This window comes from Mandrillus leucophaeus, unplaced genomic scaffold, assembly GCF_000951045.1.
Source record: "Mandrillus leucophaeus isolate KB7577 unplaced genomic scaffold, Mleu.le_1.0 Scaffold268, whole genome shotgun sequence".
NCBI lineage: Eukaryota > Metazoa > Chordata > Mammalia > Primates > Cercopithecidae > Mandrillus > Mandrillus leucophaeus.
In genome coordinates, this window is record NW_012102787.1 from 2,000,974 (window position 1) to 2,018,878 (window position 17,905).

The following is a 17,905-nucleotide window of genomic DNA, read 5'->3' on the forward strand; positions in this document are numbered from 1 at the left end:
GATCTCAGCTCACTGCAAGCTCTGCCTCCCAGGTTTATGCCATTCTCATGCCTCAGCCTCCCAAGTAGCTGGGACTACAGGCGCCCGCCACCTCGCCCGGCTAGTTTTTTGTATTTTTTAAATTAGAGACAGGGTTTCACTGTGTTCGCCAGGATGGTCTCGATCTCCTGACCTCGTGATCTTCCCATCTCGGCCTCCCAAAGTGCTGGGATTACAGGCTTGAGCCACCGCGCCCGGCCTAAATTGGAGCTTTTTAATGTGTTATTTGCCTTATTTATCTTGCTGCTTTTAGGATCTTCTCTTTGTTCTTGACCTTTCAGAGGGATTACTATATGCCTGGAGGTAGTCTTATTTGCACTGATTCTGTTTGGCATCCTCAGACTTTCCTATACCTGTATATTTATCTCTTTCTTGAGTTTTGGAAAGTTTCCTGTTATTATTCCTTTGAATAAGCTTTCCACCTCTTGCTCTTGCTCAGCTCTGTCTTGAACACCAACAATTCTTAGATTTGGTCCTTTGAGGTAATTTTCCATATCTTATAGGCAGCCTTTGTTATTTTTTATTCTTTCTTCATTTTTTCTCCTCTGACTATATTTTCAAATAGCCAGTCTTCTAGCTCACAGATTGTTTCCTCTGCTTGGTTCGTTCTGCTGTTGAGAGCCTCTAAAGAGTTCGTCAGTTCAGCAAATGTATTTCACAGTTCCCGCATTTCTGTTCGATTTTTGTTGTTGTTATTTCAATCTCTGTGTTAAATTTCTCTGATAAATTTCTGAATTGCTTTTTTATGTTATTTTGGATATCACTGCATTTCCTTAAAATTGCTATTTTGGATTCTTGGTCAGAGAGATTACAAATCATGGTCTTGTTAGGATCCCCTTTGGGGGAGGTCCTAATTCCCTGTTTGCTGTTGTTTCTTGTTGGTATACATCTACGTCTTTGCATTGAAGGATTAGTTATTTATTCCAGTTTTCTCTGTCCAGTTAGTTTTGTTTCTTATTGACTATATTTGTTTAGTGAATCTGGTACTAGGTTGCTACCTCCTTTTCAGCTCTAGGTGGCACCTTAAGCCCAGGTTCGCCTCACTCCAGTAACCTGTCTGTCTGTGCACTACCAGTCCCAAATCGGGGAGGTCCCGAGGGGATTATCCCAGCAGTGTGGGAAGGCTGGCTAGGAGTTCGTGCCCAGGGGACCTACAGAATGTTCTTCCTACAGTACTACTGAACAACCACTCTGATTTGGCAACTCCTTTGGTCAGGTTACAGAGCATAATTTCCAGGATGAGGATGGTAGTCCTGCCTCCCCTTTGTCTCTGCCTGTTCTCAGGGCTATTTCACCCTTCAGGCAATCATGATGCTTCCCGTTGGTTAAGCTAAGGAGAAATCTCCTGCCAGGGAACCCAAGAAGGTAGGGAATCTGACTGATCACCTCAATTTCACTTTTTCCAGTGTAGAAGTCATGAGTTGGGGGGAGATTTTCCATGCATTTGGTGGCAGGTAGAATGGGAGAGAGGAGCATCAGGGATGTGTAAGTCCAGTTCTCCTACTGTCATCTCAGTTTTTCTACTTCTCTGTGGCCCAGGGAACTGTCTCATCCTCATCCTTGAGCTCTGGGTTGTTGCTGGTGAAAATCTTAGCATGATATATTTGTTTTTGGTTTTCGGTGGTGGGGAGTGAAGCAGCTTGCCTCTATGCCACGATTTTGGAACTGGAAGCTATTATTTATGTTTTTTAATGTGACATTTAATTTTAATGTTTAATAGTGACTATGTTTAACAACTGGCTGACAAGCTTCCTAAAAATCTAGCAATCAGCTCCCGAAAGCCTATAGAAGTCTAGTCCAGTGCACCACTGGATGTGAGTGCAAGAAGGGAGTAGAACATCTTTTGTATGTTCAGAATAAAAAATCCTCAGTGAGCCTCACCCACCAGGAGAACACCTCCTTTCCCTCTCTGTGCCTGAAAACAGATGAGTTAATTTCTCATTGCAAATAGAGTTATGAGTTTGTTCAATTTAAATGAAAAAAAAAAAAAGAGATCTGAGTTACTGAAGACCACCACTTTGGAATTTATTTTAAGGAAAACATGTCAGCTCTGTCAGCCACTGGCCAGCTCCTAAAATACATCTAATTAACCATCTCCTCACTTCATTCACTCATTGATTACTCCACCAGATTCTTATTAACAGCCTCCTGGGTGCCACGGTGGCCTGCGGAGTTGTACGAATGAAAGCCATGCCAGGTTCTAGATCAAGCTCTGGGGACATAAAGACAGGAATAGAGGTCACTGTCCTTCCCAGGACTGCAGGCTAGTGGAGGAGACAGGCACAGAACCCAATCTTAGTGCGCAAATGAGGAATGCAGCAGTGCAGTGGGAGGAGGAGCAGGGAGCCACAGATAATAGGATGATGAGAACAGTTTCCTAGGCATCAGCATACAATAAAAACCGAAATCCACAAGTAAGATGCTCTGTTATGCTTGGTAAATATTACTAAGGTAATATTGAAAAACCAGTTCCATGACTTTTGAATCCCTAGTCAACTTCAAGATATAAAAGAGTCAGTGAGGCCGGGCGTGGTGACTCAGGCCGTAATCCCAGCCCTTTGGAAGGCTGAGGCAGGTGGATCATCTGAAGTCAGGAGTTTGAGACCAGCCTGGCCAACATGGTGAGATCCCATCTCTACTAAAAATACAAAAATTAGCCAGGCATGGTGGCACATGTCTGTAGTCCCAGCTACTCTGGAGGCTGAGGCTGGAGAATTGTTTGAACCAGGGAGGTGGAGGTTGCAGTGAGCTAAGATCACACCACTGCACTCCAGCCTGGGAGACAGAGCGACACTGTAAAAAAAAAAAGAAAGAAAGAAAAGAAAGAAAGAAAAACGAAAAAAGAAGAAGAGGAGTCAATGACAGCGGGAGAAAGGAAAGATTTATGAAATTTTCCTGGGAGAGCACTGTGGGCATGCTGTGAGTGGGCCTTCACTGGGACCTCTCAGAAAGTTTGGTGTGTGTGTGCCTGCAGTTTGGGACACTGTGCAGTTAGGTGGGAGAGAAGAGCTGTCTAACCACCCTGGGGGCAGAGTCAGAAGTTTTTGCTGCAGTGGGATCAGCCTGTACTTATCTGTGAGTGTATGTGGAGAGGACGATGGGTGAACCAAGAGCTGGAGAATGGAAACCTGCAGTGTGGAGGCGCCCAGTCGTGGGAGTGAGGAAGCCAGGAAAGAAAGTATCAGCTTCCACCAGGTAGCAGGCCCAGAGAGCAGGAAACTGCCCAGCCACAGAACTGCCCTGCACCCACCTCCCTGTCTCCTTGCACTTCCACCCGTGCGGGAGGAGATTGGAGATGGGCAGAAGCTGATCACTCAAATGCCAACTTTTTTTTTTCTTTTTTTTTCGATGGAGTCTCCCTCTGTCGCCCAGGCTGGAGTGCAGTGGTGCGATCTTGGCTCGCTGCAACCACTGCCTCCCAGGTTCAAGCAATTTTCCTGCCTCAGCCTCCTGAGTAGCTGGGACTACAGGCGCCCGCCACTATACCCATCAAATGTCAACTGTTTATCTTAGCTAAAGAGGTTACAGCAGAAGTCTTCATTTGAATGAACTTTGAAGCTAATGAATACCTCAGACCAAAACTCTTAATTTCTGAATTAAGGTGTTGTTTGTAACTTAAGAGGGTTTTGACTATTACATGAGAGTGAACAGAAGAGCCACGGGACCTGCCAAGTTTCCATCCAGGGCAGGGAAGAGCCCCTCCAATGAATGCTTTAAAGGGACTTGTGAAAACGACAATAAACATGGGCTTTGATTACATCACAAATAGTTGTTTTATGTATAAGTTATACGGAGAGAAGCATCAACTCAGGATGGGGAGACCCATTCTGATTATGTCTGTAAATCTGAAAACAGCTATTCCTGTACCTACTAACAGAAAGAGAAGGAGTATTCAGTCCCCTTGTTCGTAGCAAAACATTTCCTTCATTGGGCATTCTACGTCCCTAAAGTTAGGTCCAAGTGTCCCTGAAGTTAGTTCTTAGCTTATTTCATGTTGATGATGCCATTGGGCATCGTTATGCGATGATGTACCCACAGAAATGGAAACCCATCCATGAGACATCCGAGTCAACTGCCAGCCTGACCCCCACCTCGACCCCTGCACTCTAACATTCCCTGTTTATCAGGATTTCCGGGAGACGTAAGACCACCCAGCTGCTGGCAATCAAAAATGCCTCATAGATAGAATACAACCATTCCATCCTCAAAGCAGTGGGAAAAAATGAGGCAAATGTTTGAAAAATTCCATTTCAAGAATGCTCTTTTCCTTGAAATTTCCATTTAAATTAAAAGTGATTTTTCTTTTTGACCATGAAATTATTCATATAATTTCCACAACTTTTACATAGCAAATATTGCGTGGTCGAAGGAAAAGTAGTCCACTCGGCACCAGCAAAGAAGAGTTAATCGTGTCCTGCTGCGAAATTTCCCACTGGATAGGAGCCTTTTCACCTGTGAAGAATGATCTGTATGTGTTTGGCTTTTGATGCAGAAGCCTCTTTCCCAGCGTAAACTCTGAAATAAAATCACTCAGTGCCAGCAAGTGCTTGCCTGTTAACATAATAAGACCTTTCAGTGTTTTTCCATTACTTTGATCTCCAAGGAATTATCCACTAACAACACATATGTCCACTATACTATTATCAATATAAAAATATCAACATTGTTAAAGAAAAAGTGCCAGGCTTGGCAACTGGGGTAAGTGTACACCGTATTGTATACGATATTGAATATCAATAAAATCAATAAAAGAACAAAAGAACTGGAATTTATCTGAAACAGGAGAACAATATATGGTCCTAGGGCTTCTTTTAAGAAACCACATCATGTAAGTTTTTATTTCACATTATTATATTGATTGAGACCATTGCTTCTTTAAAATGCTTGAATGTGGTAAGAGTTAGCAGAGACATTCTATTTGCCTCACACTGACCCCTGGGTTAAACATAAATGTCAAAGAGTACTCCAGTGAGGGTATCTCTCTTAAGCTACTTATCTAAACCCTGACACATTGCTTATGAAGTATGAGAAGAGGCATTTATGATACTGGAAGGAAGCAGAGGCTTTTCTGTTTGTTTTATCATTTTGCACTTGTCTTTTGCAGGCTCTTAATAAATCAATTTTGTCTTTTTCGCCCTAGGGTTACAGTAACTGCAATGTGCAACATGGACTTCAGCCGATTTCCCTTGGACACACAAACGTGCTCTCTTGAAATTGAAAGCTGTGAGTAGACTTGTGCCCAGGTATCAGCACACAGCTCCTGATAATTCTCGACACCTCTAACTCTCAGCTGCAGGAACAGTGTGTGTTCCTTATTCATAAGTAGACTTTTTTTTTTTCTCTCTGAGACGGAGTCTCACACTGTCACCTGGGCAGGAGTGCAGTGGCGCAATCTGTGCTCACTGCAACCTCTGCCTCCCAGGTTCAAGTGATTCTCCTGCCTCAGCCTCCCGAGTAGCTGGGATTACTGGTGTCTGCCACCACGCCTGGCTAATTTTTTGTATTTTTAGTAGAGATGGAGTTTCACCATGTTGGTCAGGCTGGTCTCGAATGGCTGACCTTGTGATCCACCTGCCTCGGCCTCCCAAAGTGCTGGGATTACAGGCGTGAGCCACCGCGCCCAGCCTTCATGACTATACTTTTAAAGTAATGTGTTAGATTGAAGCTAGGTCTAGGGTAATTTTAAATATCAGGAACAAATTTGAAACTAAAATCTTCATTGCCGTAACTGGTCTTTTTAATGCCCTGTGGCAATGGTTTTAAACTTTGTTCTATTGAATCAGGGTAACTGCTTGGGCGGGGGGAAGGAGAGGGATAAGCGAATGTGGGTCTCCTTCCAAGCCCTTTGCCCAACACACACACACACACACGAGTTCATCCAGAGAGCTCATTTTTGATATGTTTTATTGCTCTTCTGAATGTAATTTCTGCTGAAGAAAGGATTTCCTGGCCAAAACAAGTTTGACAACAGTTGCCCTAGGGAACTGCCTCTGTGAATTCGTGTGGTGGATGACACTCTCAAGCACAACAAGTGACTTCAGGAAGCTTGCACACACACAGACATCCTGGAAAAGCTAAAAACCAGGCCCCATGACACCATAGGCAGAGGTGACAAAAGAAAAAATACGCAAATTGCACTACATGCAGATTGTTAATTTTAAGCATCGACATTATCAACAGAGTAAAAAGGTAACCCACAAATGGGAGAATATATTGATTAATCATCTATCTGATTAAGATTGATATCTGGAATATAAAGAGAACAACTAAAACTCAACAACAACAAAACAATCTGCTTAAAAAAATGGACAAAAGACTTGAATAGACATTTCTTCAAAAAAGGTATACGAATGGCCAAGAAGCATGTGAAAAGATGTTCAACATCACTAATCATTAGGAAAATGCAAACCAAAACTACAATGAGTTACATTTACTGGGATGAATACTGTCAACAAAACAGAAAACAATGCTGGGGAGGATGTGAATAAATGAGAACCCCTATGCTTTGTGGGTAGTAATGTCTAATGGTGCAGCCACTGGGGAAAACAGCTCCTCAAAAAATTAAAACAATGGCTGGGCACGGTTGCTCACACCTGTAATCCCAGCACTGTGGGTGGCCGGGGTTAGAGGATCACTTGAGTCCAGAAGTTGAAGACCAGCCCGGGGAACATAGTAAGACCCTGTCTCTACAAAAAATACAAAAATGTGCCGGGCATGGTGGCTGGTACCTGTGGTCCCAGCTACTCGGGAGGCTGAAGCAGGAGAATCACTGGAGCCCAAGAGCCTGAGCCTGCAGTGAGCTATGATTGTACCACTGCACTCCAGCCTGGGTGAGAAAGCAAGAGCCCTGTCTCAAAAAAAAAAAAAAAGAAAAAAAAAATTAAGAACATATGATCCAACAAATCCATTTCTGGGTATATAACCAAAATAATTGAAAGCAGGGTCTTGAAAAGGAACTTGTATACTCGTATTTATAGCAGTTTTATTCACAATTGCTAAAACATGAAAACAACCCAAGTGTCCATCACTGGATGAATGGATACACAGAATGTAGTATCTGCATACAGTGGAAGAGTGTTCAGCCTTAAAACACAAGGGTTTCCGATACATGCTACAGCACGAATGAAACTTGAGGGCAGTGTGCTAAGTGAAATCCGCCAATCGCAAAAGACAAATACTGTATGATTTCACTTTTAAGAGGTACTTAGCAGAGTCAAAATTATAGAGACAGAAAGTAGAATGGTGGTTGCCAGAGGCTGGGGGGAGGGGAAACAGGGATGAGGGGTTATTGTTAAATGGGTATGGAGCTTCAGTTTGGGAAGATGAAAAGAGTTCCGGAGATGGATGGTGGTATGACCATCATAATGGTTGTATTTATGTGGTAATGTAGTACCACATAAATACTACATGAAAATTTAAAAATGCTGTGCATCAAAACATTATCAACAGAATAAATGCAACCCACGAATGGGAGAATATACATTGGCAAATGGTATGTCCAACCATAAGAATGGTTGTATTTATGTAGTAATTTTCATGTAGTATAATTTTCATTATATTTATCATGCATCATAAATACAACACTAAGAATGTAGTGCAATACCACTGAAGTTACACTAAAGAATGGTTAAGATGGTAAATTTTATGTTATGTGTATTTTAACACAACACACACACACACACACACAGCCCCCAGAAACCAGGCCACAGAAAGAGCCAGGCTGAAGCTGTGTAAAATGATCCATATCCACATGCATCTCTGTCCCTCTACATGTCCGATCCTTTCTCCTCCCTGCCAAAACACTTTCTCTGACAGCACAGGGGACACCCTTGTGACTCCTACACTCCCCCTGAACGCTGGCACTCCCTGGCAGTGTCAAAGCCCGAGTGAGGGTTCTCACTGGTCCAGGGCACTTTGTAAGCCAGCCTGGGCTTGTGGCAGTGGATCAGGTGTTTGTCCCCTGGCTCCAATCACCTGGGACCAAGGAGTGCAGGGATGTTGACATCATACACCACTGGGGCCAAAGGGACAGCTGCCTAGGGCATTGGATGTGGGGAAAGGGTGTAATAAAACCCAGGACCAAGGGAGTGGCTGCTTATTGCACAATGGCTTTACCTCTGCCTTGTCATGCAACCCTCACAAGAGCCTGATGAGCAGGTTATCATCATTTTACAAAGGAGGGACAGAGCTCGGTGGCAGAGCCAGACTGAAATACTGAGTTCATTGTCTCCAGAACTTAGTTTTCCCCACTATGCCTGGGCAACTTCTGCCTCCATCTGGAATGTAGCCTTTTTTCAGGTTGTATCGGTCATGGCTCCACCAAATAAACAGAACCAGTAGGACATACAGAGTAGAGATTTATTGCACGGAAGTGGCTAGCGGGATTGTGGGGGCTGGCTAAGAGTCCCACATCTGCGGAGCAGGCCATCGGGAGTGCAGGAGGGGCGCTCTGGGGCAGGAGCGGATGCCACAGTCCACAGGTGGGATTTCTTCTTCCAGGAAGCCTCAGCTCTGCCCCTAAGGCCTTTCACCTGATGGAATCAGGCCCACCCAGATTATCCAGGAAAATCCCCTTTAAAGTCCACTGGTTGTAGATGTTAGTCACACCTGCAAAACACTGTTACAGATTACTGTTTGATTGCATAATTGGGTACCACAGCCAAGCTGAGTTGACTCATGAAACTGACCATCACACAGGTCAAGTGTTAGAAAACAGGAATAAAATAGTGCCAGGGAGTCCTGGAAGGAATTGTTTACACTTGAGCAGACTGGACTGGCAGTGCCATGCGGCTTTTCCTCAGTTATGCTCAGGCTGGAAGTAGGTTTGTTCACTTGGAGTTCACCGGAAGCAGGTGAGGGAAGGGGAAATGGTAGCACCAGAAAGGGTGATGATCATGGAGTCACTTCGACTTTACCCTGAGTAGGAGTAACTGGAGTCCTACAGAGGAGGGACTTGTTCCACTCCCATATCTTTGTGGGTCTTTTCTTGCTAAAATGCAGCCTTTATTACCTGATAGTGTTTACAGATACTTGCCATCAATTGATGAGTCGCCACACTTTGAAAGAAGAAAGGAAAAGGCTAAATTACTACCTGTTTGTAAGGCTGAGCCATGTGAAATTTTGCCAATATTTAACCATTTCTAACTTACAAAAATAGCAATTTCATTTGATTGAACCTAATAAATGGCAGGCCGAATTGTAGGGTGAACCTTTTGCAGGAAGTATGAGCATTTGGGCTTGAGAACTTTGCTCTGATGACTTTTGGAAGAGTGGAGATAATTAAATTTGTCTTTTTGGATATTGTTTTGCTTTATTTAGACTGTGGTTTGTTTTTCAAACTATCATATTACAATCCCAGTATCAGTGTGGGAGGTCAGGGCACAGATTCCACGTAGCCCCACAGACCATCCTGTCTTGCCACCACCTTGTGTCTGACGCTGGCCCCTGTCTTTTCAGATGCCTATACAGAAGATGACCTCATGCTGTACTGGAAAAAAGGCAACGACTCCTTAAAGACAGATGAACGGATCTCACTCTCCCAGTTCCTCATTCAAGAATTCCACACTACCACCAAACTGGCTTTCTACAGCAGCACAGGTAAGTGTGGGGTGAGGGCTGAGAGTCAGGGCGGCTTCAGCTTGGTCTCAGAGGTTCGCCCTCTATTACAGGAAAGGTTTGAATTGGTCATCAATTGAGCAGTGTCACTTATATTTGAAACTAAAGACAGAGGCAGGGTGCAGTGGCTCATGTCCCAGCACTTTGGGAGGCCAAGGTGGATGGATCGCTTGAGCTTAGGAGTTCAAGACCAGCCTGGCCAACATGGCGAAACTCAGTCTCTACTAAAAATACAAAAATTAGCCAAGCATGGTGGCACATACCTGTAGTCCCAGCTACCCGGAAGGCTAAGGTGGGAGATCCCTTGAGCCCTGGAGTTCGAGGTTACAGTGAGCTGAGATCACGCCACTGCACTCCAGTCTGGGCGACAGAGTGAGACCCTGTCTCAAAAAAGAAAAGAAAAGAAAAGAAAAGAAAAGAAACTAAAGACAGAAATCCTAAGTGAAATCTAATAGGTAGCAAGCAGTGGGTGGAAGTGATTTTTTTGATACCACCAATGCATCAGAGTAATAACCTAAAAAATTAGTAAGGACTGAAAACATAAGCCGCGTGAGCGGGTTTATTTGAGACAATCGCATTGCCAGCTTAGTAGGCATCTCAGCCATGATATGCCGATCTGAGCCCCCTCCTTGACAGCAAGAAACAAGTATAATTCAGGTCTGTTGTTTTCAATTTACGTTCTCGCTGCTCCAGCCAGCCCCGTGGGGTCACTCCACTCTTGACCAGTCTGATCTTGCTATGCTGCTTGCACAGCCCCTCCTGGTGACTCCCTTCTAAGTCTCAGTGCAGTCCCCTGTGGACCCAGTTGTTCCTTTTTGAACCAAGGGTGGGGACAGGCTCACCCTCTCCTGTTGCCTGAGGGCATGCTCTGTGACCTCTCTACTGGGAGTTTGCCTGCACTAAATAGCTGAGGTTAACTCGCTCCATTTCTTGCCTTTAAAAAAAAAAAATTCAATAGTTTTAGGGATACTAATGGGAATACTAGTGGATTTTGATTACATCAATGAATTGTATAGTGGTGAAGTCTAGGATTTTTTTGTTTTGTTTTGTTTTGAGACAGAGTCTCACTCTGTTGCCCGGGCTGGAGTGCAATGGCCAGGTCTGGACTCACTGCAACCTCTGCCTCCCGGGTTCAAGCAATTCTCCTGCCTCAGCCTCCCGAGTAGCTGGGATTACAGGCACCCACTATCAAGGCTGGCTAATTTTTATATTTTTAGTAGGGATGGGGTTTCACCATGTTGGCCAGGCTGGTCTCGAACTTTTGACCTCAAATGAGTTGCCCGCCTTGGCCTCCCAAAGTGCTGGGATTACAGATGTGAACCACTGTGCCCGGCTGAAGTCTAGGATTTTAGTACATCTGTCACCTGAGTGGTGTACATTGTACCCAATAGGTAGTTTTTCATCCATCACTCTCCTCCCACCCTCCCCGCTTCTGAGTCTCCAGTGTCCACTATATCACTCTGTATGCCTTTATGTTCCCATAGCTTACCTCCCACTTATAAGTAAGAACATGTGGTATCTGCTTTTCAATTCCTGAGTTATTTCACCTAGAATAATGGCCTCCAGTTCCATCTAAGTTACTGCAAAGGACATTATTTCATCTTTTTTTTTTATGGGAGAGTGGTATTCCATGGTGTGTATATACCATATTCTCTTTATCCATTCATCTGTTGATGGACACTCAGGTTGATTCCATATCTTTGTAACTGTGAATTGTGCTTCTTGCCTCTTTTTTGACCAGTCACCTTTCAGGATGATTTTGCTCAAATCTTCATGCAGTTTCTATGGCTAAAATTTGCGCAACTGACTGCACAGGGAAACACATTCTTTTTAAATACCCCATGGTCTTTCTAATCTGTAAGAGGGAGAACCAACATAGCACTGCAACCCAGCACATATTATCTCCTGTATCCATCACCCCAAAAGTATTGGTTCCTTGGGGGAACCCTGTTCTTTTGACCCTCAGCATTCTGACAGTCCCTCTGCAGTAGCTTGCTGGTAACCAGAGGCGTGTCCCATGCATTGTAATGACCCGGGATGCCAAGTTTCCAAGTTCATATTGCCAAGTCCCCATCCATTTTTATTTTCAGTCCTAGGCATCTCATGCATATAAGGCCTTTTCCTTTTTTTCCCCATCATCCTCCCTTTCTCTTCAACTCCTCCATGCATATGTTTTCCTTGTAAGGATACAAAAGAAGAGCTAAAATGTAGCTGGACCTGTGATTGTTCACTGTGTTCCTAAATACAATGTTGTATGTAACTTTCTTTTTTAACTTAAAGCACATTTCTCCCCTTAAGGAATCTAAAGAGATTGTTTAAATCAGTGCTTCTCAAACTTTGACGTGCATATGAATTATGAACAAATAATAAATATACATATACATACATATATATACACACACATATACATATTTGTTTTTTTCCTAATAGAGACAGGGTCTCACTCTGTGGCTCAAGCTGGAGTGCAGTGGGGCAATCATAGCTCACTGTAAACTCGAACTCCTGAGCTCAAGTGATCCTCCCACCTCGGCCTCCCAAAGTGCTGGGATTACAGGCATGAGCCACCGCGCCTAGCCGAGAATACTGTTCAATGGACGTCCAATTAAGTAGGTTTGGGTTGGGGCCCAGGTATCTGCATTTATAACAAGCTCCCAGGTGATAGTGAGGTTGCCGAACCCTAGACCAGGTAATGGGAGTAACAGGAGTTTAAATGACCCAGGCATGATGGTGGTTCATACCTGTAATGTCAGCATTTTGGGAGGCTGAAGTGGGTGGATCACTCGAAGCCGGGAGTTCGAGACCAGCCTGGTGAACATAGCAAGACCCAGTCTCTACCAGAAAAATGTAAAAATTCATTCGGTGTAGTGGTACCAGCTACTTGGGAGGCTGAGGTGGGAGGATTGCTTGCACCCAGGAGTTCGAGGCTGCTGTGAGCCAAGATTGCACCACTGCACTCCAGCCTGGTGACAGAGCGAGACCCTGTCTTAAAAAAGACAAAAATTTAAATGATCTTTTCAAGGGGTTCCCTTTGTAAATAGAACAAGGGCCAAAGGTTTCTCGAAACAGATGCACCCAGGTGGTATGTGTTGCTGTATAATCACTTTGTTCCATGATTTCTCTCACTTTCACCTTATAAAGACATGGTCCAAGAGTCCATTGGAGTGTCTAAGGCACTTACGATTTCCTGAATAAAATGTGTTTTATGAAGGAGCCATGATGTGTACCGTCTTTTATTCCTGTGTCCCCCAGGCTGGTACAACCGTCTGTACATTAACTTCACGTTGCGTCGCCACATCTTCTTCTTCTTGCTCCAAACTTATTTCCCCGCCACCCTAATGGTCATGCTGTCCTGGGTGTCCTTCTGGATCGACCGCAGAGCTGTGCCTGCCAGAGTCCCCTTAGGTAAGGAATATCTCAAGTGCATATTCCAAGCATCTGCAAATATAGGTATTAACAATTCCTTCCAGATAAAACCATTCTTTTCAAATTGATTCTGTACCCCTTTTGGCGTTATGACTTGGAAAAACTCAAGAGTTATTTATTTATAGGTAAAATCCCGTAATTAGGAATCTATGTAGCAAAATGCTTTCCAGGACTCTGCAGGTGCCCATCCAAACAGACCCCCTTTAGTCTTGTTGAAGCCATGTTCCAGGGTGGGTGAGCCTGGTCTTTAGGTGCCTTCTTTGCTCACCTGCAAAATGAATCATATCCTACAACAGTGTTTCTCAAATGGTAGCTCAAGGGCTCTTTGTGATAGAATCTTTGTGGGAAATTGTTAAAAACGAAGGGTCCTGGGTCTCATCTGCATCTATAGAATGAGAATCTCTGAGGGAGGATCAGGAACCTGCATTTTTTACAGGCTCTCCCAGTAATTATTCTATGCACTCAAGTCTGAGAATCCCTTCTCTATAAGCATTCCACTTATGGCTATTTGCCATCAGCTCTTTTTCTCACCTTAAGTATTGTACCCATTTATACACACCACCATTGCTCAGACAGTTCAGGGGCTGCAGGGGAGAATGCGACCCACCAGGTTTTAGTGAAACTGGATTGGAGCTGGCCCTTAAGATGACCCCAATCCCCTGTGATTTGATGTTTGCCAAACAAATGTTCTGAGCTTAATTTGAAATCCTGGGCAAATTTCCATGGACAGATGCCTTGTCCTCTAACAGTTGTTCCATAGCTTGAACAGTTACTGTGCTAAATAGATAAACACTCTAGTTTTAAAATCTGTTTCCTATAAATGAAGTTAATGTTGTCATCCTTAGTGAAATTGACCCATGAATCCTCAAGTGAACAATGCTGAATGGGCAGCTAGGTCCAGCATGGTGGTGGCTGCTGGGGGTGCCCTGGCAGCTGTCAACACAGGCCCGGGACAACAGGACTGCACACCAAGAGCCAGGACATGATATTAAAATAAACCTTATGGGCTTTTTCCCCTTGATGGAGCAGTAGTTATAAGAAACATATATACCTGTTCATACATGCAACCTCTTATTTTGTAAAACTTGAATTGAAACAAATGTTTTAATGTCAAAATGTCTAGGGTTCTTTGCAGAAGGATAGTGACACAGATGCTATGATGAATACACAGGGTATGCAGAGGGGTGAAAGGGTAGGGATGCAGGGGGAGAGGAACAGGAAAAGCTTCATGAAAAGCTAAATCTTGAAAGATGTGTAGGTGTTTGCTAGACAGTGGAGCAGGGATGGCGACATTCTAGGTTGTGGGAGCAGCAGGGACAAATGAGCAGAGGCATGAAACCATCCCGTGTTTGTTGAAAGGCAAGCAAACACTTGTTTCTCATTCTTGTGCTTGCAGGTATCACGACGGTGCTGACAATGTCCACCATCATCACGGGTGTGAACGCCTCCATGCCACGTGTCTCCTACATCAAGGCCGTGGACATCTACCTCTGGGTCAGCTTTGTGTTCGTTTTCCTCTCGGTGCTGGAGTACGCGGCCGTCAACTACCTGACCACCGTGCAGGAGAGGAAGGAACAGAAGCTGCGGGAGAAGGTGACTTTGCCATGCGCTTATAGTGTCTGGTCAGGATGGAGCCTGATCTAGTTCTGGAACCTCAGGCAGGGCAGACCTCCCCTGTAAAGCAGGGTCATGAAACCCTCTCCTGTGCCTACTTCACAGGGTCGTTGTGAAGAGCAAACAAATTGGTGTATTTCAAGTCATTGTGAAATTTACTTTGGGTGACATCTTTCATTCATTGAAACATTTATTTTGCGCTTACCACATACTTGGACCATGTCTTAGTTAAGCGTTAGGGAACTTCTTGGTGTTGTTCATAGTTTAGTGAGGGAATCCCAGGAGAAAAATAAATGACAATTTAACATGGTGGAACAAATTATTTATGAACATAAAGGTGTAATAAAAGAATTGTCCAGGGAAGAACTTTCTCATTCTAGGAAATCTTTTTTCATATGTAACCTCATGCATCCTCCACCTTTCCCCAGGTTATCTTCAGCAAACTCTAACCATATTGCAGTAATCTATCCCCACAATGCCAATCCCCATCCCCATGGCAAATGCACATGTTCATGCACACACTTGTAATAATGTGATCTGTAAACATTTTCATCAAGGGCTCATAATAGCTTATGATCTCATGGAGAACAGGGTGATCTATGAATCATGAGCATTCTTCTTGGTCTTTGGTATGGCATTGTGATATTTCCTAAGAGTCAGCATGCAGATTTTAGATCAGCAAAAATGGATACCAGGCTGGGCTCAGTGACTCACACCTGTAATCCCAGCACTTTGGGAGGCTGAGGTGGGTGGATCACCTGAGAGCAGGAGTTTGAGACCAGCCTGGCCTACATGATGAAACCCCGTCTCTACTAAAAGTACAAAAAATCCGCCTGGCGTGGTGGTGTGTGTCTGTAATCCTAGCTACTTGGGAGGCGGAGGCAGGAGAATCGCTTGAACCCCGGAGGCAGAGGTTGCAGTGAGCTGAGATTCATTGTGCCATTGCACTCCAGCCTGGGCAATGAGAGCGAAACTCAAGTCTCAAAAAAAAAAAAAAAAAAAAAAAAAGATACTTACCCTCTTCCCAAACTGGGAATACCAGAAACCAGAAAAAGGTAACACCCTCCACTATGCAGTTCCTTTTGAAGGGCTTCTGAGAGGTGATGCTGAGCTCACACCCCAGTGTGTTTGCTGTGTTTGCAGCTTCCCTGCACCAGTGGATTACCTCCGCCCCGCACTGTGATGCTGGATGGCAACTACAGTGACGGGGAGGTGAACGACCTGGACAACTACATGCCAGAGAATGGAGAGAAGCCTGACAGGATGATGGTGCAGCTGACCCTGGCCTCAGAGAGGAGCTCCCCACAGAGGAAAAGTCAGAGAAGCAGCTACGTGAGCATGAGAATCGACACCCACGCCATTGATAAATACTCCAGGATCATCTTTCCAGCGGCATACATTTTATTCAATTTAATATACTGGTCTATTTTCTCCTAGATGTTTGTAATTCTATAAATTTCACATTTCCATGGCATGCACTACAGAAATAACTGTATAATGAAAAAGAATTTAAGGGTATGGTTAAAAAAAAGTCCCAGGACCCACCCATGTTTTCACTATCCCTTCTGCAGTTTTGCAAATCTACATTGACAAGACACTTACTGGTTTAATTTGTACTTATTAACCATCTATTGAATATACAGCATTATATTAGGTGCTGCAGGATTATGACTCTGTAGTGATTGATGTTAGTTGTTACCCAGATCCCCTGGAAAAGCACACTACCAGTGTTGTGGGCACATTTAGTTCCACCCATTAGACCCTTGATGCTATTCACATGAATAATTTATTTTCGTCGAGTGTCATTACATTCTTCAGGCTAGGTGGACTTGGAAGCACCTAAAGGCCATTTGCATGAAATTCACATGCACCTAAATCCTCACTTTGACAGAAACTCATGCTTCAGTTTATAACCTATTACCTATTTTGTATGCAACTCTGCCTCTGCATGTTTATTTTAATAAAAGGCAATGATAATATTCACATTATTTTTCTTTATATGCTGTGGTTCACAAGTTTTACTCCTTCACAAGAAAAACTCTTTAGATTGGTGCAATTGCTTCTGATTTTGGTAAAAGTTTCCCTGGTAGGGAAACTTTGAAGATAAGAGTACACACATGCATTTTGTCTGTTGTGTCATAGAGGTAACTAGGCTAGAAAATTTGTGTTTAAATGTTCCCTTTTTATATAATCACCACTTCGTGTATCTTCTTCTTGGAGCATGTCCTTGTTCAAAGAGAAGTCCTTTCTCAGTGATATGATGTCTTCACTGAGGAACTTGGGTAGAGAATGATTTCTTCTGCATAAACATTTCAAGGAAATACATTATTTGGGACTACTTGTAACTCATTAGAATGAGAAATACTCACACGGTTTCTTAAGAGAAAAAGAACATCAGAAAGCAAAATAAATGGGAAGACGTCACTGGACATCTGCATTTATACTCGAAATGCCAGCATTTTCTATGAACCAGAAAACTGCCATCACCTAGACCACACAGCCCAGATACCAGGCAAAAGGATGGCCCAATGGCAACTGATGTCAGGGCATGGGGTAAAGGAGAGGGTTCTAATTTGATGTATCATTGAAAAACAGTTATTTATATTATATATCTACTATATAGATCAACCCCCACCAAACTTACCCAAACAGCATTTGTTTTATTTGAAACTCACTTTAATAAAGTGAATTATATACACAATAATGTCATTTTCATTTCAAAGTTAATTTGACTCATCACCAGTACTAAATATTATATTTCTACATATGCAGGACTGTATACTAATTTGAAAACGCCTATTTGCCTAACCCTAATTATAATGTAATCTCCCATTATCTCCAATGAAAACTCGCCAAAAGAAAGTTTTTTGGCAAACTTGAATAAACTTAAAGGGATTTAGATAAAATAGTTAAATTTTAACTCTTTAAATATTGTATTCTCATTTTACTTTTTTGAGACAGGGTCTCACTCTGTCACCCAGGCTGGAGTGCAGTGGTGCCATCTCAGCTCACTGCAACCTCTACCTCCCAGGCTCAAGTGGTTCTCCCACCTCAGCCTCCTGCATAGCTGGGCTACAGGCGTGTTCCACCACACTCAGCTAATTTTTTAAAATTTTTGTAAAGACAAGGTCTCATTATATCGCTCAGGCTGGTCTCAAACTCCTGAGTTCAATCAGTCCTCCCACCTCAGCTTCCCAAAGTGCTGGGATTATAG

General features: G+C 43.5%; 1 protein-coding gene across 6 annotated transcripts in view; it reads left to right on the forward strand.

Annotated features, from left to right (window-relative positions):
• The window catches only part of GABRR1 (gamma-aminobutyric acid (GABA) A receptor, rho 1), a 52,031-nt gene extending 34,639 nt beyond the window's left edge, over positions 1 to 17,392 (forward strand). For all 6 annotated transcript variants that reach the window (XM_011984436.1, XM_011984439.1, XM_011984438.1 and 3 more), the window contains 5 exons: positions 5,180 to 5,262; positions 9,496 to 9,636; positions 12,904 to 13,056; positions 14,474 to 14,670; positions 15,835 to 17,392. In XM_011984436.1, the coding sequence (XP_011839826.1) occupies positions 5,180 to 5,262; positions 9,496 to 9,636; positions 12,904 to 13,056; positions 14,474 to 14,670; positions 15,835 to 16,128 (868 nt within the window). In that variant the 3' untranslated portion in view covers positions 16,129 to 17,392. The remainder of the gene's footprint in view (positions 1 to 5,179; positions 5,263 to 9,495; positions 9,637 to 12,903; positions 13,057 to 14,473; positions 14,671 to 15,834) is intronic.
• The last annotated feature ends 513 nt before the right edge of the window (positions 17,393 to 17,905 follow it).